We start from the raw sequence: 25,230 nt of genomic DNA on the forward strand, positions 1-25,230 counted from the left end.
TTGGAGCAGCTGTCCCACTGCACCTTAGAATCACCTGCAGAACTCCCAGAGATACCAATCCCCCTGCCCCAAGATAGATTCCGAATACCTAAAGGCTTCCCAGGTGACTGTAGCCACGGTGGAGACCCACTGGACAAGGGGGACAGAAGACCTTGGATGAAGGCCAATAAACCCTGATAAGATGGAAGGGTTTGTGTGGAGAACACCGAGGGTTCAGGATCCAGACCAGGGGTTTCCTAGAAAAGTCACCTGCAACTTTTAGGAGGCCGCATGACTGCATTACTGGTCAGAGAACACTCACGATCTGGGGTCTCTTTCCAGGTTTTAACTCGGCACAGGCTCTTCCAGAGCCACCACCTCCCGGCACCCTTCACTACCGTGTGACCAGCTACGTAACTGGAGGAGGCGAGCAGAAGTTTACCTAGAACTTCTCGGTAGTGTTAAGGGGAAGGGGGATGGGCCTTTTCCACCTGGTGGGAGCTTAAGGGCCGCCATCTTGGGCTACATGTTGAAGATCCAGCCTGGGTGAGAAGACAGAAGCCACGATCCCCAACGTCAGAAGCTACAGTGCTAGGTCTTGGTCATTCCCCAATCTGCCTCCCCCCTGAACAAGAAAAGGACAAACAGGTAAGCCAACCTCGGTTTTGTTCTAAGCCGGGTGATTTTTATCATGATGCCAAATGCCTGAAGCAGCACATGCAGAGGAGCCAACTGAGAATCTGAGTCTCTGGCTGGAGGTCAGCCACATGGTGCCACCAGAGGCTGGCCTTCCTCGCATCCTTCCTCCTCAACCCCATTCGCTTACATCAAAAGGTTTCCTGGGGATGGTGGTCATCACCCCGGCTCAGGTCAACTTATTAGCTTAACAAGATTTTTCTCCGAGACCCAGCCTCGCACTCTTGTTAAAAACTTGGATTCTGGAGCTACCCTGCCAGCGGCTGAAACAACAAGTCTGTTCCAGGAAGTTCCTTCACCTTTGTGTTTCGGTTTTTGCATTTGGACAGGAGGCAGGAACCAGGGTGAGGTGGGTGAGGCGGTCCCCTCAGGTGCCAATGCAAAGTCGTACCAACCATCTCACTGATCAAGGTCAGTATTTTAATGCAATTTTAAAGATAGGATCCAAGTCTGCTCCCGATGGCTTGCCCTAAGTCCCAGGCCAACTTCTAATGCCACTTCACAAAAACAAAGTGGCTGACCTCAGCGCCGTGGCTCGCCGATCAAAATATTTGTCGGTCATGTAGCTTTCGGTGCTCTGGGCAAGTGCCTCCCACTCCCTGACTCCAGTCCCAGCTCTGGATGGCACTGGGGGAGATCAGTGAATGCAGGTGAAGTTTTAGCACAAGGTCTGGCCACGGCAAGAGGAATGGAGGTCCATCCTTTTAAGAAAGGAGCTAAATGCAGGGACAAAAAAATCCATGGTCTATAGGGTTTAGAAGGCAGCAAGAAACCATGAGCAGACAAGAACATGAGGTCATCATCTTGATTTCTGGACTCCTCCCTGGAGACTTTATAGCCCATCTGAAGAAGAATCAGGAGGATCCAGTTTTCCCCAGTGCCTACCACCTTGAACTCATCTGTTGAGTGAAACAGCCCCTTCCTCGAAGGGACCCCAGGACATTTAGCCACCTCAGTGGCTCTTCTCCACGTTTTCAACCCATAATCACTTACCCCGTTGCTTGCACTCAGTAGTCCAGCCCAGAGGTCAGCAAACTCTGGCCCTCCAAATCATGGCCCTTTTTGTAAATAAAGTTTTATCGGCACATGGCCACGCCCATTTGCTCACCTATCGCCTCTGGCTCCTGCAGTGACAACGGCAGAGTGGAGTTGTTGTGCTACAACAGCATAAATGAACACAGTGTGATAGTTTCATCAGAGACAAAGGCCAGCAGAGCCCCAAATATTTACTATCTGGCACTTGACTGAGAAAGCTCACCAACTCCTAGTCCAGGTGAAGTCAAACTGCCACCACGCTCAATTCCCCCCTTCAGACCAACAGGGACTTTGCAAACCGAGGCACAGAAACTTGGCTTTACTGGTCTGCACCGTCATGGCGGTTTCCCGTAGTTTTGGCATTGACTGTCCGCTTGAAGTCTCATCCTGCAAGGGATAGCCAGTTTACTCTCCCACCTCCTGAATTATCTTATCAAGTTGCTTTTTTAAAGTTTTATTTAAATAATCTCGACACCCCCCCTTGGGGCTCAAACCCCCGACCCTTGAGACTAAGAGTCACATGATCTTCCAACTGGGCCAGCCAGGCGCCCCTATGTTATGAAGTTTTATTAGAACACAGACAAGTTCATTCTTTTTCTTAGAGTCTATGGCTGCTTTTGTGCTAAAACCAGAGTTTCGTCACAAGGGAGACCTGGTGGCCCCACGGTGCCTCCAATATTTACCGTCTGGTCCGGAAGTCTTTGCTGACCTCTGCCCTATAGGGAATCCAAATTGCTGGATGATACCCAGGGTGGATCTTGGACCTCTGAAAGTCCATACAAAATGGGGGGGAAAATCGGCCTTCTCAAAAAGGCTGTTCCTGTTTATCTGAAGAGCTGTGATACCAAAAGTTCGAGGAACGTTTATGATTTCGATCTGTGGGTTCCCACTTGAAAGGTCAACAGCCCCCTGCTACTAGAACAGAAACACAGATAAGACTCGTGACAAACAGGAGAAATGTGACAACAGCATCAGTACAATGCACTGGCATTCGGTAACCAAACACTCCCTTGAACAGTGGAAAACCACAGTTGCAAAGCAAGGATTAATTCTATCACGCGTTTCCATCACTTATCATCTTTTCTTCTGGCAACAAAGAGGTCCGACGGGGTTTTATCATTCACCTGATGCCACACCTCAATCAGATACGTTCAAACAACAGAACGCATAGCAAAGTAAGCTACATACCTCTTGCTGTTTCGTAAGTAAACCATTTATTCCCCTGTAAACAATCTATAAAAATTTTCACGTCCTTTTTTCCTAGTTTACCAAAAACAATGGATCGACTTAATTGGTTTTAAAAGCACAGACGTCTAACTTGACGAGGGCACAAAGACCGGATGTGAGGAAAGGTGTCAAAGAACAAAACAGCTTTGGATCAATTACATATCCACTGGCCTTTCCAGAGCCCTCCGAAGTTTCGGCCAAGCAAAATGTCCATCTACAAGAGGGTGGGGTTTCCACTTGTTGGCGCAGCAAATACCAAGTGCTTACTGGGAGGAGACTCTAAGCTCCGGCCATCTCATGCATCACGTGTCCCAGAACCAAGCTGGGGCCCCACTGGGCCCCTAGTCTTTTCTTCGCAATGCGTATGGCAGGCGCAGGGAGTGTTAGCTTGATCTTTGGTGCCACCTACAGATCCAACTGCATTTCACTTCCCTGAAGCAGAGACCTGGAGAAAGCCCGTGTGCATTCAGAATGCGTTACCCAACGGGCTGGGGCTGGGGCAACCCATGCCATAACCACTCTACTGCAAGGGCGTAAAGACAAAAATGGAGCGTCCCTCTTACGTCATCCCACAGAGGAGTCTGCCTGTTTATTAGAAGACAACGCTAAAAGGAACCACACGAGCGCATAAGGCGAACACTCATCACCGCCACCCAGGTTAAGAAACAGAACTTTTCCAGCCGCCCCAGGCCCCCCACATACCCCGCTGTCCTCCTAACCTTCCCCACTGTTTGCATCAGTTTGGTTTTCCATGTCGTCTAAGTAGTTTAATAATCCCATCACAGATGGATTCGTTTTAGGATCAGAAACCATCACGAAACCATCCCTACTGGATAGAGCCGTGCATGATGGACACCCCCCCCCCCCCCCCCTCGGGACGCCTGGGTCCGCTTGCTTAGATGACGCTCGGAGGTTAGACGGCAACGTGGAGGGCAGTCTCCACACTGGTGCTTTGGCGTTGGTTCTCATGCCAGCGACTGCGGCCACTGCCTCGAGGGCCTGGAAAGTTGGGGCAGCCGTCCCCGGAGCTGGCAGCTCAAGTCTGGCTTGACGGCCTCAACTCGGAGGGCATTTGCCCGGAATCCAGACAGCTGACCACCCTCTTTGGCTGAACTAGAGGCACTGGCTGGGCTCCAGGGGCGTCTCAAGCTGCCCCGTGGAGACCAGGGGGCCGAGCTGCCCCGAGGCACTGCTTTCGGGCGGGAAGGTGACCAAGTCCGAGTTCTTGTTCTCACTCTGGTCGTTGTGCTGCTTCTTATGGCATCTCAGAGAGTCATCCCTGACGAAGGAGGCGCCGCAGGTCTCACAGCGGAAGGCCCTCTGGGTCACTATCTTGGCCACGTGCTGGGAGCTGCTCCCTCGGGGCCCCTCCTTGCCCTGCGGGGCCCGGTTCTCTGTTTTGGTCTCGTCCCTGTGCACCTTGTCAATGTGCTTGGCCAGGCTGCTGGGCCGCTTCGTGTCAAAGCTGCAGAAGTCACACTTGAACGGGCGGTCTTTGCAATGGACCCTGCTGTGCACGCGCAGGGCGGCCGCGCTGGAGCACGAGTAGCTGCACTCGGGACACTTCTCGGGGTGGTCGGCCTGGTGCAGCCGGCTGTGCTCCAGGAGGTCGGCCCGGTCCCGGCCCTGGAAGGAGCAGTGCAGGCACTTGAACGTGTGCTTGATGCGGATGTGCGACTTGAGGTTGGCTTTCATGGTGCAGCGGACGTCACAGAACTCGCACTTGAAAGGCTTCTCCCCCGAGTGCACGATCATGTGCCTTTTCAAGTCCGAGCTGATTTTGAACTTGGCGCTACAGAGCCAGCACTGGAAGGGGGTGTCCCCTAACAACGGAAGGTGTGTTTCCATTAGAGCGGGCAGGCGAAAGAGCTCCCCCCAAACATACGTCAGAATACCTGTAGCCGCAGAGACAGTTGGGTCTTTGAACTCTACCTACCAGTGACTCCCTAACAGCACCACTTACCACGTCCGTGACCTTCTCTTTTCCTCACGACAATCTTAGGAGTAGGTACCATAACCCCCATTTCATAGATGGGGTAATGGAGGCTTAGGGAGGTCAAACAGCAGGGATTTAAACTCAGGCACCATGATATCCAAGTTCGTGCTCTTCATGAGGTCACTTTACTTTCGAATCTGACTCTCACGCCTCAGAGTTGGCGTGGAAGGGGTACAGTTTAGGTTACAGTTGTTCCAAATCCAACTGGGACCTAATCGCTTACTTCTAGCATTTGAGCTGTATTAGATCAATCGACAGGAAACTTTAGTAATATAAGCCAAAGTTTACGATTAGACTGAATTTTACTTATAAAATCAATGAGGGAATAGGCTGCCCAGCAACAAGTACTGAAAATTCATAGCCTCCTTCTGTACTCTGGAGGCACTGCTGAGGGTTTTTAGTGCTTTGGGAGGTTCCTACTTTAATCATCATCAGCTGAACCTAAGCAAAGATGAGGATCTCACTTATCCTACACACCCATCCTTCCCCCTACCCTCCATTATTGGGTAGGTGTTTTATTCTTCTGGTGTTACCTCCTACATTGGGTAATAACTTCCCGACTTCTAGTCTGTCAGCTTGAGAGGTTTCTTGAGGAGTCCTTCCTCTTCATCACCACACTATGTCTTCCTACTCGTCAGGATAGCTTTATTTTCACATTTAAGTTCCAGAACATTCGCATTCTGACCAGTGAATTCCCAGGCTTTAACTAGCTGTTTTCAGTGTTAGAATCAAATCACAATTTGTGACTGGGTATAGGTCATATTCACCAGAGGCAAATACTGGACCAGAATTCCGTCCACCTCCTTAGAGGGTTACTGTCACACCTGGGCCATGGGATAGTATCCAGGTCAAACCGATTTGCTTTTCTTTCATGCTTACTTTGGTTCACAGTTTAGCTTAATTCTTGACTGGACTATGCACTGAGGAAAAAAAGAATCTTGCCATAATCTCAGAGTCATCCAGTCTTTTAATTATGCAACAGTTTACGGGAAATTTCTTGTGGGTTAACTTCTGATTTATTGAATTTTCTCTTAAACCTTCTACAGAGGAATTATCTGGAGATTTCTTTACCACAAACTCTGTTAGCTATATTCAAATATACATCAAATATCTCATGCCAAATTAGGTCTTCCCTGGAGAACAGCCTATCTCCCAGTAACTTCCATGAGCAGACTGGCTGGAAGTCTGGACTTCTTGCAGATTGTGCCTACTTTCTACTTGCATACTTCGGGAAGTTTAGCTGGGTATAGAATTCTTCCTTCAAAATCCTTTCCCAGCTTTGAGGACACTATTCCACTATCTCCTTAGAAGCCAACACCACTGAGAAGTTTTCCTAGGTTTGACGCTCCCCATCCACCCCCTCTGTGCTTGGAATCTTGTGAACCCTGTCCATTCTCACAGCTCTCTAGAATTGGGAAATTCTTTCTCATTTGATTTTCTCACTTCTGTTTTCTTTGTTTCCTAGGCCTAGTTAGTGACGCCGAACTTCTAACTTCTTATTCTCAGTTATACAAATCAGATTTTTTTTCATCTAATCTCTGGGAAATTTCTTTACCTTTGTAGACAGCAGCTCTCGTTTTAATTCATACTTTGTTCTCACTGCCTTCTCATAGAACTCGTCTTGGATGTAACATTTCTGCTAGTGGGAAGATACCAATTAGGATGGAAACGATTACCCAAGTACTTGGTTAACTCCAGGGTTGGTTTGCTTTGGTGCATTTTAGATCACTCGTTTCCTGCCGTGACTCATGATCCACAACTGACATTTAGATTTAGGAAGGGGAGACGGATTTAGGATTAGACATAGGTGTCATGGGTTTTATCTGCCACTGGGCAGTTGGGGCCATATTGCCAAATCGGCTTTAGCTTCTCCTCTGACCTATGTGGCCTTGGCAGGTCTACGTGCCAGTTTCAAGTTCAGAGCTCTCAGGGCAGTAAGACATTGGCTGGAAGGATGGGCTCCCAACTCTACGTCTACCTCCCATTTGTCTGCTGGAATTTTATTTACTGATTAACTTAGTTTCAGATGTCAGCATTTTCAGCCTGCTCACCATCTTCTATGAATTCACTGAAAAGTCTAATTTTCTCAGCCTCTTGAGCTTCCCAACCCCCATTTTTCCTGAGCCACCATGAGCTGGCTGGTTCTATCGTTATTCAAAAGGGGTCTCACCAGGGGAAGAGCAAGCTCGTGGCAAAGTCTGATTTCCAGAAACTAGAAACTTGGGATTTGCAGTTCCCGTCAACTAATTTTGTCACATTTCTGAATTAAGGCATGGAATCGGTTTCTGTACAATGACGGAAATGCCTACTTTATACATCGGACTCTGGAGACACAGCCTTTGCTTAACTGCTGTCTTGGGTATTCCTCCCCAGCTGTGGTCCGTGAAAGTTAGAGAACCCAGCTGTCCGACTTCCATGTGTTACTGGAAGTTGTCTTCCTGGTGAAAAACCACAGAAAATTCCAGTCCTTTTGCTTGGACCATCAAATCACCTCAGACGCTTGTGTTTTGAGGAGATGAAGGTTAAGAGGCTAGGTAACAAGTAAGGCACAGGTTTCCAAGGCCAGGGACCTACCTGTGTGGGACCGCAGGTGCACGGTGAGCTGGCTGGAGTTTCGGCTGGCGTAGGGGCAGAGCTGGCATTTGTACGGCCGCTCGTCCGAGTGTATCCGCAGGTGCTTCTTGAGGCTGCTGCTGTCCACGGCGGCGTAGTCACACAGGTGACACTTGTGGGGCTTCACGCTGGTGTGGCAACGCATGTGCATGGTCAGGTTGTCCTTCCGGCTGAAGCACTTGTCACAGAACTCACACTTGTGTGGTTTGTCTCCTTCAAACACATAAGGAAGATTCAAGGGGTTAAGGGTCTCTCTGTGAAGAGGGTGGCAAAGAGATCTGACCAAGGTGGTAGCCGGGACATAGGGGGTCTCTGCCTCTTTCTTCGGTCCAAATGCCCAGATAGGAAGATACCACAGTTCAGCGCACTGGGACTCGAGAAGGTGGGCTCTTCGTTGATGGCTCACAAATTTTAAGGAATCTGAAGAAGCAGATGAGCTAAAATCAGACTGAAGGAGAACATCATAGGGCAAACCCGGTTTGGGAAAAAGCGAGGGATTATTAGAAGTATTCAAGTTCAGGTGTAGGGATCTTAGAACGGCTTTCTGGCTCAGCAGCTGACGAACCACACAGAATGATCGGGATGACTCCCTCCCTTACTTCTACCAAACCACAGCAGCAACGGCGTCTACCCCCAGGCTATTAGAAAGTGAGGGTGCTTACAACCACAGCAACAGCGCAAAGGCCTCAAGGAGCCAGAGAGATTCTGGAGAACAGAACCCTATTGCCAGAACATTTCCTCCAAGGAGTGCTCCAGCCCTCCCCTACAACCACTCCAGACTGATCATACGCAGGTTAAAAAAAAAAAAAAAAAAAAAAAAAAAAATCTACCCAACAAACAAATGCTTAGGGGGAAAGCCAGAACCACAAAAGACATGTCCAAGAACCTGAGGTTCTAAAAGCAAACCTTTTTCATTTTCGTAACACTTCCTGTTCTCCCAGGACTCTCAAGACTCCAAGTTGTCTAGCAGAAAGGTGGTCTCAAGAGGACTTAGATGATGGGGCGAAAGAATCTCCCAGAAGGCTGCCCAAAAGGACAACGGGGAAAGTACAAGACATGAAAAGCCAGTTCTAGACGGTCTAGGACAGAACAGAGAAAACAGTTCCTTCTCTACACGAAAGACAGCCACGGGTCTTCAGATGGCTTATGTAGAGGCATGAGGAGGAGATCTTCCAGCTTTTAGAAAGAAATGCTCAGATCAGCTTATCATTCCTCCAACAACCCTGGATGGCAGCAAGACGAGAGCAGTGTCTGCAAAAGTTCTACAGAAATTATTTAAATGGAGTCCTATACTTGAACTAGCATGGAGTGGGAAGAGAAAATAAAGCCAGTGGATGACTCAGGGCATCATGCTTGAACTGTGTACATCAGGGAAAAAAAAAAAAAAAAAAAAAAAAAAAAAGGAAGATGTGGGATATAATAAAATGCAAACTATTGCTTCCAAACCCCAAGAGAACCATAAAAGAGAGGCAAAAGAACACAAGTAAAAGTCAAACTACGTATAAGTCAAGATAAATGGATTAAGTTTCCCTGTTAAAAGTTTTAACGCATTTAAGGGGTCAGTTTAATGCTCTTAAGGTAAATAAAAATGACAAGTAGAAACCTATTCTAGGAAACACGTATTCTAGGACAGAAAAACATTGTAGGAAAAGTGCCAGAAGAGTATCAACCGTTAGGCAAAACAGAAATCATGGCGAAAGCCACGGAGAAACTCATACTGAAAAGATAAAACCAAGCAGATGGGACTCAAACTTCTGAAATGAATATGGTTTCACAAACAGTTTTCCAAAAGTCAGAGCATATATTTTTTACTTTAAAGTTTATTTGAGAGGCAGTTTGAGTGGGGGAAGGGCAGAGAGAGAGGGCAAGAGAGAATCCCAAGCAGGCTCCGAGCTGCCAGCACAGAGCCCAATGCGGGGCCCAAACCCACGCCACCGAGAGATCATGACCTGAGCCGAAATCGAGAGCCAGACGCTCAGCTGGGTTGCCCAGGGGCCCCAGGAGCATATTTTAAAACTCTTTTTGTTCAAGAATCAAAATCAGATTACAAGCTCCCTAGAGATGAACAGGGAGAGCTCCATGGATCAAAACCTAGAGCCTATCCCTGTTTTCAGAGGAATGTTTATAGACTTGAGTTCATGGTTAACAAAAGGCTAAAGGTGAACCGTAGGCAATTTAATAAACTAGAAGAAATTAGGATACGCAGCAGCTAATCCGTATACACATATAACGGTGAAGAAGGGAGATCTGCTCAAGGAGAAGAGATCAATACCATAGGGTCTTCAATCTCAACATCGCCTTTTTGGTCAATTAGTTCTTTCCTGCAGGCTCTCCTGTGCACTGTGGGATGTTCAGCAGCATCCCTGACCACCTCCCACTAGATGCCAGGAGCACCTCCACTCCCAGTGTTAAGAGTCAAAAAGGTCTTCTGATTATTGACCAGTGTCCCCAGGGTGGGGGTGGGAGACAAGACTACCTACCTGATTGACAACAATTCCACCGGACTCTGGAAAAGAGGAAGGGGGCAGGACGTCGAGCCCATCGTGACTTATGTAGAACTTTACCCCAAACAAATTAAGATTTAATAACAAGGATAATGGTTTAGGAATAGGTCAAATTACAACGTCTGAACCAGGAAAAAACAGATCAACAACCATTAAAATCGCTAGGTCAGAGATGTACCCCGAAGTGAACGATTCACTGGTCCAGTATTCATGCGCCCCCGCCCAGGAGAATTTTGCCTCCCTGGCCCTGGGACTGACCATAGGCTTAGGTATAGGTCTTGTGCCGCCCAAAGAAATAGAATTCAAGCTGAGGCGTTGCTGTCAGGCAAATCCTTTTTTCAAGCTTTAAGTAATCTCTACACCCAATGAGAGGCTTGAACTCACGGCCCCGAGATCGAGAGTCACCAGCTCTTCGGAGCCAGCCAGGCACCCCCAGGCAAAGGCTTTTTAAAAGCCAGGGTGTGGTTGGTCACACGTTTCTCTTGCCCGGGATGACCAGTAACATTCCAGATCAGGGGTTCTTAATTCAGGGCTTGCGGGCAAGGTTTAGGGGGTCCAAGACCTTATACGGGAAGCGATTTTTATTTCTACTACCTCTAACTGGAATTTAGCATTCCAACCCACTGTGCAGTCAACACGCTATACTAATAATATAGTCATACTAATAATTGACCTGAGACCCCGGTCAATAGACAGGAACCATGTTCATACCTGCGGGTCTCTTGAAGCCTCATTTATGCTCGTCACTACTTCCCAATTAAGACAGGATCTAGTAGCTGACCCGACATTAAACAGGGTTTCTTCTGGGTTCCTGCACATACTAATGCGGGGGTGAGGAAGGCTGCATCACTAGGCGGTTTTGTCCGGCTTGGTGATCTCATGAACAGGACCTTAAGGCATCCAACGTGATGACTTAATACAAGAATATATCGAGAAAGGATCACCACTAGAAGTTTAGTTAGCACCTCCTTGACCTCAGAGAATTATTCTTTTTTTTGTGGTGAGAACACTTAAGATCTACGCTCAGCAACTTTCAAGAATGTAACAGTAACTGAACAGTCCCCACACCGTACGTCAGATCCCCAGGACGCGTACGTCTCGGAACTGGAGGTTCGCACCCTTTGACCACCATCTCCTAGTTCTTGCATCGAACTTAAAGAGTAAAAACGTAGTTTGCATCACGTCTGGGTTAGCCCCAAGATTCGGCCTTTTTAACAAGATCCCAGGTGATGCTTTCACTTCTGGTCTTTACTATAGTTTCGAATAGAAAGGATTAGTCTAGTAGAAGACCACACTGGGCACCCGGGTAGCTCAGTTGGTTAAGCTTCCGACTTAGGCTCAGGTCACGATCTCACAGTTCGAGCCCTGCATCGGGCTCTCTGCTGACAGCTCAGAGCCTGGAGCCTGCTTCGGATTCTGGGTCTCCCCCTGAACACTGGCAAATTGTACTAAAATATAGCTTAATGTCATTTTATCGCACTGAAAAACATTCTGGCAAGGGTCCATGGCAGGAAAGAAAAAAAAAAAAAAAAGGTCAAGACCGACTTTATCCAGCAGGTTCCGGACAGAGGCCGCTGCATCGGCCGGGTCTGGACAGAAGACCACAAGGCGAGAAGCAATGATGGGCTCTGGGGGACACCGGAAGGGGCCGAGCAGTCTTAGTTGCCACTGAGAGGACATTGTCCTCATAGCCTAATTGACACTCCCCTCTCCATCTGCTGCAAGTCCTAAGCAGAGAGCATTGCTGGCATGTTCTATCAAGGCTCTAGGAAAAGTGTGCACACATTCAGTTAACGGTCTACTGGCAGAGGGAAAACAGAAAAATGCCTCCACTCCTTTCATGACTGATTAACCTGCTGCCGCTACCAAGTGAGGAAGTAAAACCTCAGAATAGAAACCTTAAGCCCAACTCCTGTTACAACGTGCTGCAGGACAGGGCCATCTTCACTTCGATTAAATATTTTCACCCAGGAGAGGGTCGTGTGCGTGACTTAGCTGGCCAAGCGTCCGATTCTGGACTCTGGATTTCGGCCACAATCTCGCAGTTCGAGGGTCTGAGCCCCACGTCAGGCTCCGTGCTAACAGCATGGAGCCCGCTTGGGATTTTCTCTCCCCCCTCCTCCCCTTGCATGCTCTAATAAAACATTAAACACTTTTTCATCCAGGATAAACTGGCATTTAGGCTATATAGACAAAACAGGACTTCTTTTTAATGTTTATTTTTGAGAGAGAGGGAGGACGGATGAGTGGGGAGGGGCAGACAGAGGATCCAAAGCAGGCTCTTTGCGGACAGTGAAGAGCCTGGTGTGGGGCTCAAACCCATGAACTTCGAGATCATGACCCCAGCCAAAGTCCTAATCTCAACCGACTGAGCCACCCCGGAGCCTCGAGAAGACGTAGCTTTAGGATAAAGGTAATAAGATCCACGATCAAGGTCTGGTTTTCCAAGAAGTCTCCAATGTGATCACAGCCAGCTTGCTAATTTACTCTTCCCAAATAGAAGTCCACAGCAAGCCCACATTCTGGGTACGCAGGCCCCCCGTTCTGAGCCACTCCTGTGCCTGCGGCACCCCACCCTCCTGCCTTTGCCCCTCAAACTCCACCCTCCACAGTTCTCAAAGTGCAGTCCGTGAGTGCCCGGGGGTCCCGGAGTCTCTTCTGCTAGAGCCCGTAGTAGTATGGAAATACCTTTGACTAAGGGGGGGGGGGGGACTTTGTTTTCACTGTTGACCTTTACACCTGCCACAGGAGTCGCTGAGCAGAACTGCAGGTGCCCGAGTACCGACCATCAGCTCTGCCAGCAGTACGGATGCCCTTCACCCCATGCCCTCCCAGGGAGCACAGAGCTCCTTTCACTTAGGAGTAGCTTTTCCCAGCAGCAAATTGCTCTGATTAAGCCACTCCCCCTGAAGCTTTTTTTTTTTTTTTTTTAACACCTTGTAGCGAAACACGAAGTATGCAGAAAGCACTCCGCTGTGAACCCGAGTACCCCGGTTGTCTGGAGAACAAGCACCGTCACGTGGCTGGGATGCAAGCTAGGTGTCCACACCACTTGGACTTCAAAGAGCAGACCAACTACGGGTTTTTTTTTTTTCCTGCCCCAGGTCTGGCATCTGGCAAATCTAAAGAACGAACTAAGCGAACCTGTCATTGCAAGGAAAATTACCAACAGGGCAAGGGTAACATCCCAGCTCTGAGCGCAAAGTTGAGACGTCAGAATGGAGTCCCTCCCCTGAGGGCACAGCTTCCTGGTTCTTAGACTTTTTTTCCGAGGAGGCCGAGAATATGAAGGGATTTTTTTCCCCCTACAGGATTATGAAATGGGTCAACATTTGGAAGAAACACGTGAGTGGCTCAACCAGTATTTTCAAGAGACTAATGCAGGACATCTAGAAATTCAAGCAGGGGTTAAGAGCCAAGGTAATTACAACAACGGATTTTAGTTTAATGGTGTGAAAAGGTTATGGATATGGCTACAGATTCTACACAGCAACTAATCCTTAAGAAACCACCCTTTGTTGGGTTGGGTAGAATAAAGAACGTTATCTGAAATGGCGATCAATATTCCCATCTCAACCACATGGGAGAGGCCAGATTTTCTTCCGACACCTCAAAACACACGGTGATGGACTGACTACAGGCGTGAGAATCCAGCTGACTTCAACAAGGAGATTTGCAAAGGTACAGATAATGCCCCAGTCACATTTTTGGGGGAGTTAGTTTTTATTCAAGTTTTGAGAGATGTTCTTAAGATTTTTTTTTTAATTTTTTTTTAACGTTTATTTATTTTTGAGACAGAGAGAGACAGAGCATGAATGGGGAGGGTCAGAGAGAGGGAGACACAGAATCTGAAACAGGCTCCAGGCTCTGAGCTGTCAGCACAGAGCTGGACGCGGGGCTCGAACTCACGGACCGCGAGATCATGACGTGAGCCGAAGTCGGCCAGTTAACCGACTGAGCCACCCAGGTGCCCCTAAGATTTTAAGTAATCCTTCCACCCAATGCAGGGCTTGAACTTACAGCCCCAAGATCAAGAGTGGCATGCCCTGAGTCAGGCACCCCGGCTGTTACTTTTAAGCAGATATTTTAAAGTGTTTTAAAAAAAAAAAAAAAAAAAAAAGTTTATCTCCAAGAGTGTGTGCATGCACGTGCGTGAGCAAGGGAGGGGCAGAGAGAGGGAGAGAATCCGAAGCAGGCTCCGCACCACTGGCACAGAGCTTGACGTGGAGCTCAGATCCACGAACTAGGAAATCATGACCTGAGCCAAAGAGTTGGAGGCTTATCTGACTGACCCCTCCAGGCGCCTCTGGTTTTAATTTCTAATGCAGTAACTGTGGATAAAACACAAATTTGGGGGGGGGGGGGAAGTCTTCGATTTTTAGATGTAAAAGCAGCTCTAAACAGTGCTTTGAGAACCACTGTTCTATCCATTTGGCAAAGGTCCAGCTGAAGCCTTAAATGATCACCGCCCCTGCCTCTCAGATCTGTCGGGGATGCCATCTGGCCCATGTATCAGTTCCGGGTTTTTTGTAAACAACCTTTTATAAACTGGCCAAAGACTTTGGCAGCCTCCATTTCCACAGCTAAAAGTAGCCACGTGATGAAGTTTTGGCCCATCAGACACGAACCCAGGTGACCTGTAGCTTCCAGGATGTACCTCGAAGGGGCAGGAAGCCTCCTCAGCCCATGCCTAGGTGAGCTACATCCTCGGGATGTCAAAGGGACAACAGAAGAGCCCAACCCCCGGAACCATGGGGGTTGTCCACCATACCTAATTTGGATGGTCACAGGATAGAAATACCTTGGTTTTAAAGCCACCATTAGCTGGCTCTCACTATTCCATGAATCATGAGGGATACTACCTTCGGGGTCATGCCCTGAGGGAGAGATGCTGTGAGCGCCCAGACCCCTCTCCTATTTTGCCCCTGGTGAAGAGATTCAGATAACTAGAACATCTGCATTGGACACAAAGAGCCTAACCATCCCATAGGGAAGCCGTCTGTCCGCCCCCCCTTCTGGATAGATCGCAGACTCTGAACCCCAAGGACAGGGCCTTGCCTACTTCCTGTATCCCCAACACGCTCTGTATTTTCCCAATAGATTATTAATCTAGTCTCTGGCAGCTTTCTCGGTCCACCCTGACAGTGTTCCACGCTCTCGTTGCCCTCGTGCTTGCAGCACACCCCTTTCCCCCTTTCATGACCTACCACCCTTCCCTGGTGAGAAGGACCCTTCATTCTCTTGTTTGCATGGCACAATGCCCACTTCTAGCAGACATGACTCATCGCCCAGAAAGCAGCCTGTCTATGGGAGCTCCCAGGTTCAGCTGGGCAGGAGGCTGTCCTTCTGGAAAGGACTTCCCAGCCCTCCTTGATGCAGGATGTGGCCATGACCAAGTTCTGCTTCCATCCCAGGAGTCATCAGGGATTCTGCTTGGGGGTGGGGCAGGACATGGCCTGAGGGAGGGATGCTTTAAGCCCCTCCCCTACTTCTGCTTCCCACTGGTTAACCGAGTCGGGAGTGCGAGAGCAGTTGCCTTGGAGATGAAGGTCTCTATTAAGGATGACAGGGCTATTGCCTTGGAGATGAAGGTCTCTATTAAGGATGACAGGGCTATTCTACCGGCTGTGGAGTATTCCCTTCTTAAGTCGTACTCGAGAGAAAGTGGATTAGGTTTAAGCCACTTCAGTTTCTGTAAGAGCCAAAAGCCCAGTAATTTTTATTTTTATTCTTAGTCCTTTCTACACCTAATTTGGGGTTGAACTCACAACCCCAAGATCAAGAGTCACAAGCTCTTCCAACTGAGCCAGCCAGGCGCCCCACAGACCAATATCCTAACTCCCATGGACTAGGACCCGAGACCAACGGTGGGCAGAGTTTTTGGAAAGAGCCGGATAGTAAATATCTTAGACATCTGTGCACCACAGTCTTTCTAGTGACTACTCCATGCCACTGTGGGGCCAAAGCAGCCACAGACGACAAATGAGCTGCACAGGTTAGATCTGGCTCACAGTAGGATCATTTGTAGATCATGGAAACTCCTCTGCTCCAGCCCATTTTCTGTGTATTCTCAGCAGCTGGCTGCTCTCAAGAAGGAACCTTTAACAAGCAACCTCATTACGCTCATCTGACATTTACTAGGGCCACAGGGCCTCCGCGGAGCCTTCCCTCCACTCATTTTGTGCCTTCTAAGCCCCCGCCCCTGCTGCTCCCTCTGCTGGAATGTTCCTGGTCTTGTCTGGTTACGGAGCCATCTTTCATACTTTAAGAATCTTCAGAAAAGCCCTTCGTGAACAGCCTTGATCCAATCTCCTGGAACAGGTTTCCCGGCACTTTTCCCCTAGCTTCTGACCTTTGAGGTCACAGCCCACCCCACCAGACCACTTCACGAGGCATCGACTCTTCCTGGCCTGCTTACCACATTCTACGCCAACACTTAAATTCATATCCATTTTTTTTTTTTTTTTTTTTTTAACATTCAAGCTTTGAACAAACAAACGGATACCTGTGTGGATTCTCAGATGGCGGTCCAGATCTTTCATGCCATGAACAGTTTTGAAGTGGCAACCTAGGAGGGGAAAAAAACAACAACGGCTTTTCTTAAAAAAGAAGCTGGGTAGGTCTGGGTGGCTCAGTCAGTTGAGCATCGGACTTCGGCTCAGGTCATGATCGCAGTCTGTGGGTTCGAGCCTAGAGCCTGTTTCAGATTCTGTACACCTCCCCCGCTCATGCTCAGTCTCTCAGAAATAAACATTAAAAAGTTTTTGACAGGGGCGCCTGGGTGGCTCGGTCGGTTAAGCGTCCGACTTCAGCTCAGGTCATGATCTCACGGTCCGTGAGTTCGAGCCCCGCGTCGGGCTCTGTGCTGACAGCTCAGAGCCCGGAGCCTGTTTCGGATTCTGTGTCTCCCTCTCTCTGACCCTCCCCTGTTCATGCTCTGTCTCAAAAATAAATAAACGTTAAAAAAAAAAAAAAGTTTTTGACAAAAAAAGTTCACTAAAAAAAAAAATAAATAAATAAAGCTCCAAAAGGAAGCTACCAGAAATCTGAAGTTCTGGGAAGTCACACTGAGCTCAGATGCCATACAGGATACTTAGAACACACAGAATGCTCCTGTGTGCCAGGACCATGTGGGAACACAGCACAGGGGCTCAGGGGGTAAAGCGAGGCAGAGCTCGTCCGCCAGCACCCGGTACAGAGAAGGGGCTCCACGCGGCACGTTTGGGGGTTCACCTGGATAGCAACAGTTGAAGGTCCTTTCTCCAAGCATCACAGTTTGGTCCTTCGACTCTGGGGCAAGGGCCATGGCAGGGATTTTCTGAGCATCACTGCCATCCACGGCGGGACAAGTTGGTTTGGGATCATCATCTAATTCTGAAGCTGAAATGGAGACAAAAAAAGAAAAAAAAAAAAGCGTTACTTTCTCAAATGGAACCACCATGGTGCGTCTTAGGCTAGAACAGCCTTGGGGGGAAAAAAAAAGACGACACATTAAAAACAAAGCCAAGTACGCTCTGGCCTTATAGAAGTCCTTTCTTGAACTATCAGCTTCCAGGAAACACAGGGGACAAGGGAAATGGTAACATGACACGCAACTGGCAAGATCCAGGAGGCAAAACTTGCAACAGTGCTTCTCAAATGACCTAGGGAAAACTTAGTGTGCAGACGTTTTCTGATCCATCACATGTGGACATTTTTTTTTAATAAGTTGTAACACAAATTACAAGTGAAATAGGACCAAAAAGGCCAAATGTTATTTGAGAGGACAGAAAGCTGGGTGCCTTGAAAACATCAAGCTATTTTTAAAAGCTTTCTCAATTTCTGAATTTGCTTGGTCTCCATTCAGTAGGTCACAGACCACACTTCCAGCACCACGGAACTCCTAGACAAAGACCATGGTTTCAACACCTCGCTTAAAGATGGGGGGCAGGGAGGAACCAGAGTCAAAGGCTTGAGAGGATTTCTGCGATCAGGAGTTTCTCTGAATCCGGATTTGTACACACTTTAAGGAGCCAGTCAAGACCACGAGAAACATCAGCACTCAAAGCTCGATAAGAAAAAAAACAAAAAAAATCCCTTCAGATTGCGAAGATGAAATCGGTTTTGAGAGCATTCTCATCATTTAGGGACAGATACTTACAAGGCCTAGGTAGCAGATTCATTTCAAAGCAATCCAGGGCAGGGGAATAGTGGGACAGAGGAAACCAGACTGGCCACGCTGTCATCTTTGAAGCCCAGCACCAGGTCGAACATCGAACGTGACGTGAACGTCGAAGTTCACGGCATCCTTTTGCGACGATGGCAGAACCACGCAAGACGGACATTTTTGTGGGCCAAAATGGTCACACAGTTTCATGTGGTCTGAGCTAATGGGGAGGTTTAAGAATTTGTCACAAGGACCAAGCATTCCTAAAAGATCAAGGGATTCCTCTCCAAATAGATTTAAACCCAAGGGAAAACAAAAGCTGTCAAGGTCTGCGGTCTGAAAAATATATGTGCCTTGACTCCTGTAGGAATTAGAGGCCAAGAACTGGGACTCTTTTTGCTCCTGGTATACAAGGTGGATTCCATTCTCCGTGAGAGATTTGTCAAGGCGAACCTCTTACCAGGAGAGGCCGTTGAGCACACTGGGAAGGACATCAACTCCAGTACAGGGCTTGCTCAGCAACTTGCTAACTGAAACTTAATCTTTCTGGGCCTCAGTTTACCCTTGAAGAAGGGATCATTGACCTGTCGGAGTTGTAGGGTTAAATGCACAATGTAAGTTCTCAGTATGTGACCCAGCTGGTACCATGTAAACACTATTCAGGAATAAAGGCCTGCAGAGGTCACATCTGAATAGGGTGGTGCTCAGAGCCCCTTAACAGGATGTGAACAAGTGACCTAATCCTGTGGCTCTCAACGGAGAGTCATTTTGTCCCCAGCGGACATCTGGCAATGCTTGGGGACATTTGACTGTCAGATGTGCACACATATAGGGGATAGTGGCATCTAGGGAGTACAGGCCAGGGATGTTGAAACCATCCTACGATGTACAGGAGAGCCCCCACACCCGTGTCAGGATCACCTGCATTGTGGGTTTTATTTATTTTTAAAACATTTTGAAAGAGAGCATGAGCCAGGGTTGGGGCAGAGAGATGGGGTGGGGGTGGGGGGATTCCCAAGCAGGCTCCGTGCTGTCAGCACAGACCCTGATGCAGGGGTCAATTCCACAAACTAGGAGATCATAACCTGAGCCTACATCAAGGATCGGTTGCTTAATGGACTGAGTCACTCAGTCGCCCCAGGAGTTGTAGGTTTTAATGTTTTTATTTATTTTTGAAGCAGAGAAAGAGAGAGCATGAGCAGGGGAGGAGTAGAGAGAGAGAGGGAGCCACAGAATTCGTAGCAGGCTCCAGGCTCTAAGCTGTCACCACAGTGGCCGATGTGGGGCTCGGACTCATGAACCAGGTGATCATGACCTGAGCCAAAGCTGGACGCTTAACCGACTCAGCCACCCAGGCGCCCCAAGGAGTTGTAGGTTTTAAATGTACCTTCCCAGTGCTCATCGCAGATAACTTGGGGTTGGAGTTAAGGGCAGATCCCAGGAACCAAAAAAAAAAAAAAAAAATTAAGTTTGAGAGAGGAGGAGAGAAAGATCAAGTGAGGGCAGCAGAGGGGCAGGGAGCGAGACACCAGGCACGGTCTCCCAAGACAAAGCGTGAGATCAGGAGTTGAGCCGAAATCAAGAGCTGGATAATCCGCCAACCGCCACCCTGGCATCCCGGAACCCATACTTTTAAAACAGGCCCCAGTGATTACGGCATATGCTCTAAGCCCTTGCTACTTGAAGGGTGGTCCCAGAGCTTCTAGTTATCAGCGTAACTTGGAAGCTTGTTAGAGAAGCAGAACCTCAGGTCCCAGACCAACAGAATCAATCTGCCCCTTAACAAGATCCCCAGGTGATTCCTGGGCACATTAAAATAGGAGCCCAATGCCAAGGCAACGCTTCTTAAGTGCTCCAGGATTACCTGGAGGGCTTATTAAGGCACAGGTAGCTTGGGCTTCATCTTTAGAGTTCCTGATTCAGTGGAGCTGGAGTAGAGCTGGTGATTTTTTCGTTATCTAACAAGTTCCCAGCTGATGCTGATCTGCCAACCACACTTTAAATATTTTAATATTTATTTTTGAGACAGAGAGAGACAGAGCATGAATGGGGGAGGGTCAGAGAGAAAGGGAGACACAGAATCCGAAGCAGGCTCCAGGCCTGCTGAGCTGTCAGCACAGAGCCCGACGTGGGGCTCGAACTCGCGGACCGTGAGATCATGACCGGAGCCGAAGTGGGACGCCTAACCGAGAGCCACCCAGGTGCCCCTAAATGTTTACTTTTGAGAAAGGACACACGCGCCCATGCACGGGAGGGGCAGAGAGATAGACCTAATCAGAAGGCGGCTCCACCCTGTCAGCACAGAGCCAGATGTAGGGCTGGAACTCACAAACGGAGATCGTGGCCTGAGCTTAAGTCAAGAGTTGGATGCTTAACAGGCTGAGCCACCCAGGCACCCCTGGCAACCACACTTTTGCAAGCTCTGAGGGGCTGGCTCAGAGGAGATGCTGAAGCTTAGGGGGCTAGAAGTCTTCCAACCGATCAGAACCCGCACCTGCCGGATCTGAAACCCATCACTATGTGCCCTGGAAGCAAACCCCAAACCTTGCACTCTAGCAATGCATATTAAAGACGACAAATTCTGGGGGCGCCTGGGTGGCTCAGTCGGTTAAGCGTCCGACTTCGGCTCAGGTCATGATCTCACGGTCCGTGGGTTTGAGCCCCGCGTCGGGCTCTGTGCCGACCGCTCAGAGCCTGGAGCCCATTTCACATTCTGTGTCTCCCTCTCTCTCTGCCCCTCCCCTGTTCATGCTCTGTCTCTCTCGGTCTCAAAAATAAATAAACGTTAAAAAAAAAAAAATTTAAAGACAACAAATTCTGGAGAGTTTTTAATCCCACAGATACCAAGGAAGATTGAAAAGTGAAATCTACGTGAGAGGTCGTAAGGCGCGGTAGTTTCGGGAACTGACCGCGAAGCCAGCTGTGAAATTTCAAATTTCGGTTCTATCATTTATTAGCCTTGTGGCCCCTGAGAGTTGCTCCGCTTCCCTATTCCTCCATTTCCGTATCTAAAATGGGGATCACGGCTCTGATTTCGTAGGTTTAGGTGAAGGTTAAGTCTTAGTATATATAAAAGGACCTGTTACTTAAGTCATTAAATCATCATTACGGTTTTTATTGACGTGTATGCACGTGAGCCACGATTCTCCACGGGAAGGAGACACATCGTGCCACGAAGGTGTGGAAACAGGCTGAAGAGACTAAGGGGTGAAAGTGGTAACAAAACTGTCCAATGGTAGAAAGGGGCATCCAGGTAAAATGTGGAGTGGCATGGAAGGGCCCCCCAAAGGGACTTCCTTCTCTTTTAAACATCCAGGAAGCCAGTGAAAGCTCGAAGCCCACATTCTCCTGAGCACCGTGCAGATGGGACAGGGTCCCTTCTCGTCTCAAAGTGGGGGTGGGCCACGTTTGACAGGACCCCGTTTAGCACAGTGGGCCCTTTAACCCTAGGAAAAACTGCCGTTCCTTTTAGAAGGTTACCCTCAGGGCTTTTTTCTGTTTTTTTTTTTTTTTTTTTTTAAACTGGTCACCACTGAAGTCCTACCAGCTGACCTGCTGTGTTTTAGTTCTTCCAAAGCCTATCTGAGTTGCCAACCCATTTGCCAGTTAACCTTAAAGCAAAGACCTCCACAAACCTCAAAAAGGAGGTGGGCCTTTTGTTCAGCTCGACAGACCTAAGATGCAGGGGAAAAACCGCGTCAGTCGGAAGGTTTTTTGTCTCTGCAGCAGTGGCTAGTGTTTAGTTCTGATTATGCCCTGCTCCCACAGGGGCACCCCAAATACTGCACGGTACAGACCGCGCCACAAGCCTTCTAAACAGAGGGGGTCTCTACTACACTATACTCGAGAAAAGAGGCCCATGGCACTGACCAACAGCCAGGGGTCCTTCAGGTTATGCTCTTTGATAATGGCTTCCCCCAAAAGATTCAACACCCCCCAGTTCTTCTTCTAGAAGATCAGCAGGGGGCCTGCTCCCCCCCCCCCCCCAACCAGTGGCAACCTGGGTCCATCATGGTCCTTGGGCACAAAGGTAGTTAGGGAGTTTTGGTTAATGGGAATACCATCCAGCCAAACTTCAGTTTTAGATACTATCATTTGAGGAGTAGTTTCCTTAAGTTTCTCCCCTCCTCCACCTCCTTGGATATGTGGTTCTCAAAGCCCACACCAGAACGATCTGCACTGCTGGACGTCTGACCCGAGGTCCCTTGCTCCCTTTCCTGGGCCGAGAAAATGCAGAGAGAGGGAGAGAAGAAAGTTCATTTGGGACTAAGGAGAGATTCTCAACGAACTGCGAACTGCGGGAGAAGGGCCGGGAGAGGCGATCGAGTGAGAATTTACATTACCTTAATCCGAGGCCGAGATTATCGGAACGGAAGAGCTTTAGAAATGCAGATTCCCCAGCCCCGCCTCACCCCAGAGATTCCAACGGGGGCGGTGCCCAAAGGTGGACGCAGGAATTTAGCGAGTTAGCAAAGCTCTCCACAAGCCGAGGCTCCACGGACCATAACGCCCTGAGGGTTTAGGGTAGTCGGGGGGCCTCGTAGCTTCGCTCCGAGCCCCTCCAGCCACTCTGCAGCCGGCTCGGCCCGCTAAATCCTACCGTGGCGCTGCTCTCCTCAACACACCCCTCCCTCCAGAGCCTCGCTTCGAGTAAAAGGTGAAGTCCTTACTGGACCCAACCCCCCTCCCCCACCCCAGGCTGCAACCTCGATGACTCCCCCCGCGGCCCCCACTGGCCGTTCCTCCTACCTGGTTCCTCTTCCCCCAGCCACCTCCAAGCCTCTCCCCCACACCCTTTGACGATGCCCACCTCGGGGAGGCCCTCCCCGGACCATGTGAAATACCTCCTCCCCTGCTTCAGGGTTGCAGCCGGCGCTCACCCCCAACGCACCTTACGCCTCACCGCTCTATCTCGAGTCCCATCTTTCCCGACCCCACTCGGCCCTAAACTCAAGCAAGAGCGGGATTTTTGCTCGTTCGTTGCTGTGTCCCGTCCCCCACCCCGGCCCCTGCGGACACTCAGACGTCTTTCGGAAATCCCCCTGGGCTCGGGACGCCGCACTCAGAAGGCTCACCTTCCAGGCGCCCCGCCCCGGACCAGCGCCAAAGAAGCAGGTCCAGGACCCGGGCGCCGGCGCACCCCGAAGCCGGCCTCGGACAGGGTCTCGGGGCGCCCGCCCAGCGCCTTGGAGAGAAGATTCGCGATTCGCTAGCGCTCGGGGGGCGCGGCGTAGTTCGCCCCGGGAGAGAGAATTCACAAGGAGATGTAATTTACAAAGGCGCGCGGCGGGGGCGCCGAGGGCTGAGCCGCCGCGCTCGACTTGGGGGCCTCAGCCGCCCTTCCCCGCCCGAGGCCTCGCACCCACGCGGGTCCCGGGACCGTCCGAACAACCGCCCGCAGCGCTACTCACCCGACAGCCCCACCCCCTCGGGGGCAGCGTCGGCGACCCCCGGGCGCGCGGGCTGCGGCTCCTCCGAGTTCAGGTGCTGGGGCTTGGCCTGTTTGCGCCGCGACATGGCGAGCCGATCGCGGCCCCCGGCGCCGCGCACGCCAGTGGCCCGCCTCTCCCACGACCGCTTCCCGGAGTTCGGAAATTTCCCCCCAACCCCGCGACCGGAGCGCGCATGTCCCGGCAATTTTGCGCCTCGGCCGAGCGGGGCGATTTATCAAGAACCCTGACGGCTGATTGGCCCGGCGCCAAGGCCTCGGGGGGTCCCGGGGAAGCGCGGGCCGCGCCGCTGCAGCCCACACCACCCGAGAGCTCGTTAGAAATGCAGACTCTCGGGCTCCACCCCAGACCCGCCGAATCAGAATCTGCATTTTAACAAGCTCCCCAGGTGATTCGCATGCACATTAAAGTTGCAGAGACCGTGTCTGCATTTTAACGAGATCCCCAGGTGATTCGCTTGCCCATTAAAATTTCAGAAGCACAGCTCTCCTCCAACTTTCCTGCGCGCACGAATCACTGGGGATCTCGTTAAAATGCAGATTCTGACTCAGTGGGTCTGGGGTGGGGCCTGAGCTTCGGTATTTCTAACGAGCTCCCAGGTGGTACCACTGCCGCTGCGGCTGCACAGGCCGTGCTCTTAGATTCTGACTTAATTGGTCTGGGCTGAAGCCTGGGCATTAGTGTACATATATATTTTTTTCTTAAGCTCCCCAGGTTATTCTGACGTGCAGCCAAGGCTGAGAAGCACGACCTCCAGCATATTCGCATTTAAAATTTAAATGAGGCCAGAGAGTCTCCAACGGCAGATGAACCACTTTATGGAGGAGCTCATTAAAAATGCAGATTTCGGAAAGTTTTGGCTTCGGGCGGCGGAGCCCGGCAATCTGTATTTCTACACGGCGCCCCCAAACCCCGTCCCTCGTCCGGTGACTCTGGCGCCCCAGGTCTAGGACCACACGCGCGAGAAGCCTCGGGGCCAGCAGGGGAGTGGGCCTGCCTAGCAGGTGACTGAGGCGTGGTCTGGGGAGGGGAGGTGTTGAGCTAATTGGCGTTCAAGCTCAGACTGGCTGGGACCTTGATGAGACCCGAGGGGGACCCGTCCTTGCATCAGGTTAACACGGGGAGCGAGAGAGCCACCTACACCGCTCAGGTGTTTACTTTCTACAAATTGGGGAGTTGCTCAAGGCGGGGCTGTACCCTAAGCTTGCCCCAACCTGCGAATCACGAGAGGGCCCTCGTTAGAAAGGACCCGGGCTCGGCTCGGCTCTGAATCCGTGGGGACGTGGGCCTAAGCATCTGCGTTTCTAACAGCAAGGATGGTGAAAGTTTACTTTGTGGCTAGGGCGGGCCCCGTGGGGCTCGGCAGCCACCTGTAACCCGTCTCCTTGGGGTTACCGTTGGCAAATCGTGGGGTAGGGCCTGCGGGATGAACATTTTTACTTTTCTCAAAAACTGAGCTGTTCTCTAACTTCCCGCTGATTTTCAAGTTCTGAATTGACTTTAGGGATGGTTGTGTAATGCCAGCTGAGGTCACTCAAGGTTAAATTACTTATTTATGACTTAAAAAAAAAAAAAAAAAGCAAT

At 49.9% G+C, this 25,230-nt stretch overlaps 1 protein-coding gene across 3 annotated transcripts in view; it reads right to left on the reverse strand.

Moving 5' to 3' along the window:
* Positions 1–3,295: 3,295 nt before the first annotated feature.
* Positions 3,296–25,230, reverse strand: part of ZFP64 (ZFP64 zinc finger protein) — a 91,854-nt gene continuing 69,919 nt past the window's right edge. For 2 of the 3 annotated variants that reach the window (XM_060620421.3, XM_060620412.3), the window contains 4 exons: positions 17,284–17,430; positions 16,556–16,618; positions 7,508–7,759; positions 3,296–4,760 (listed from right to left, as the gene is read on the reverse strand). In XM_060620421.3, the coding sequence (XP_060476404.1) occupies positions 4,051–4,760; positions 7,508–7,759; positions 16,556–16,618; positions 17,284–17,430 (1,172 nt within the window). In that variant the 3' untranslated portion in view covers positions 3,296–4,050. Of the gene's footprint in view, positions 4,761–7,507; positions 7,760–16,555; positions 16,619–17,283; positions 17,431–23,607; positions 23,809–25,230 lie in introns of those variants that run through there. The other variant, XM_060620428.3, reaches the window with a different exon arrangement.

Source organism: Panthera onca, chromosome A3 (assembly GCF_046562875.1).
Source record: "Panthera onca isolate mPanOnc1 chromosome A3, mPanOnc1 haplotype 2, whole genome shotgun sequence".
In the NCBI taxonomy this organism is placed as follows: Eukaryota; Metazoa; Chordata; class Mammalia; order Carnivora; family Felidae; genus Panthera; species Panthera onca.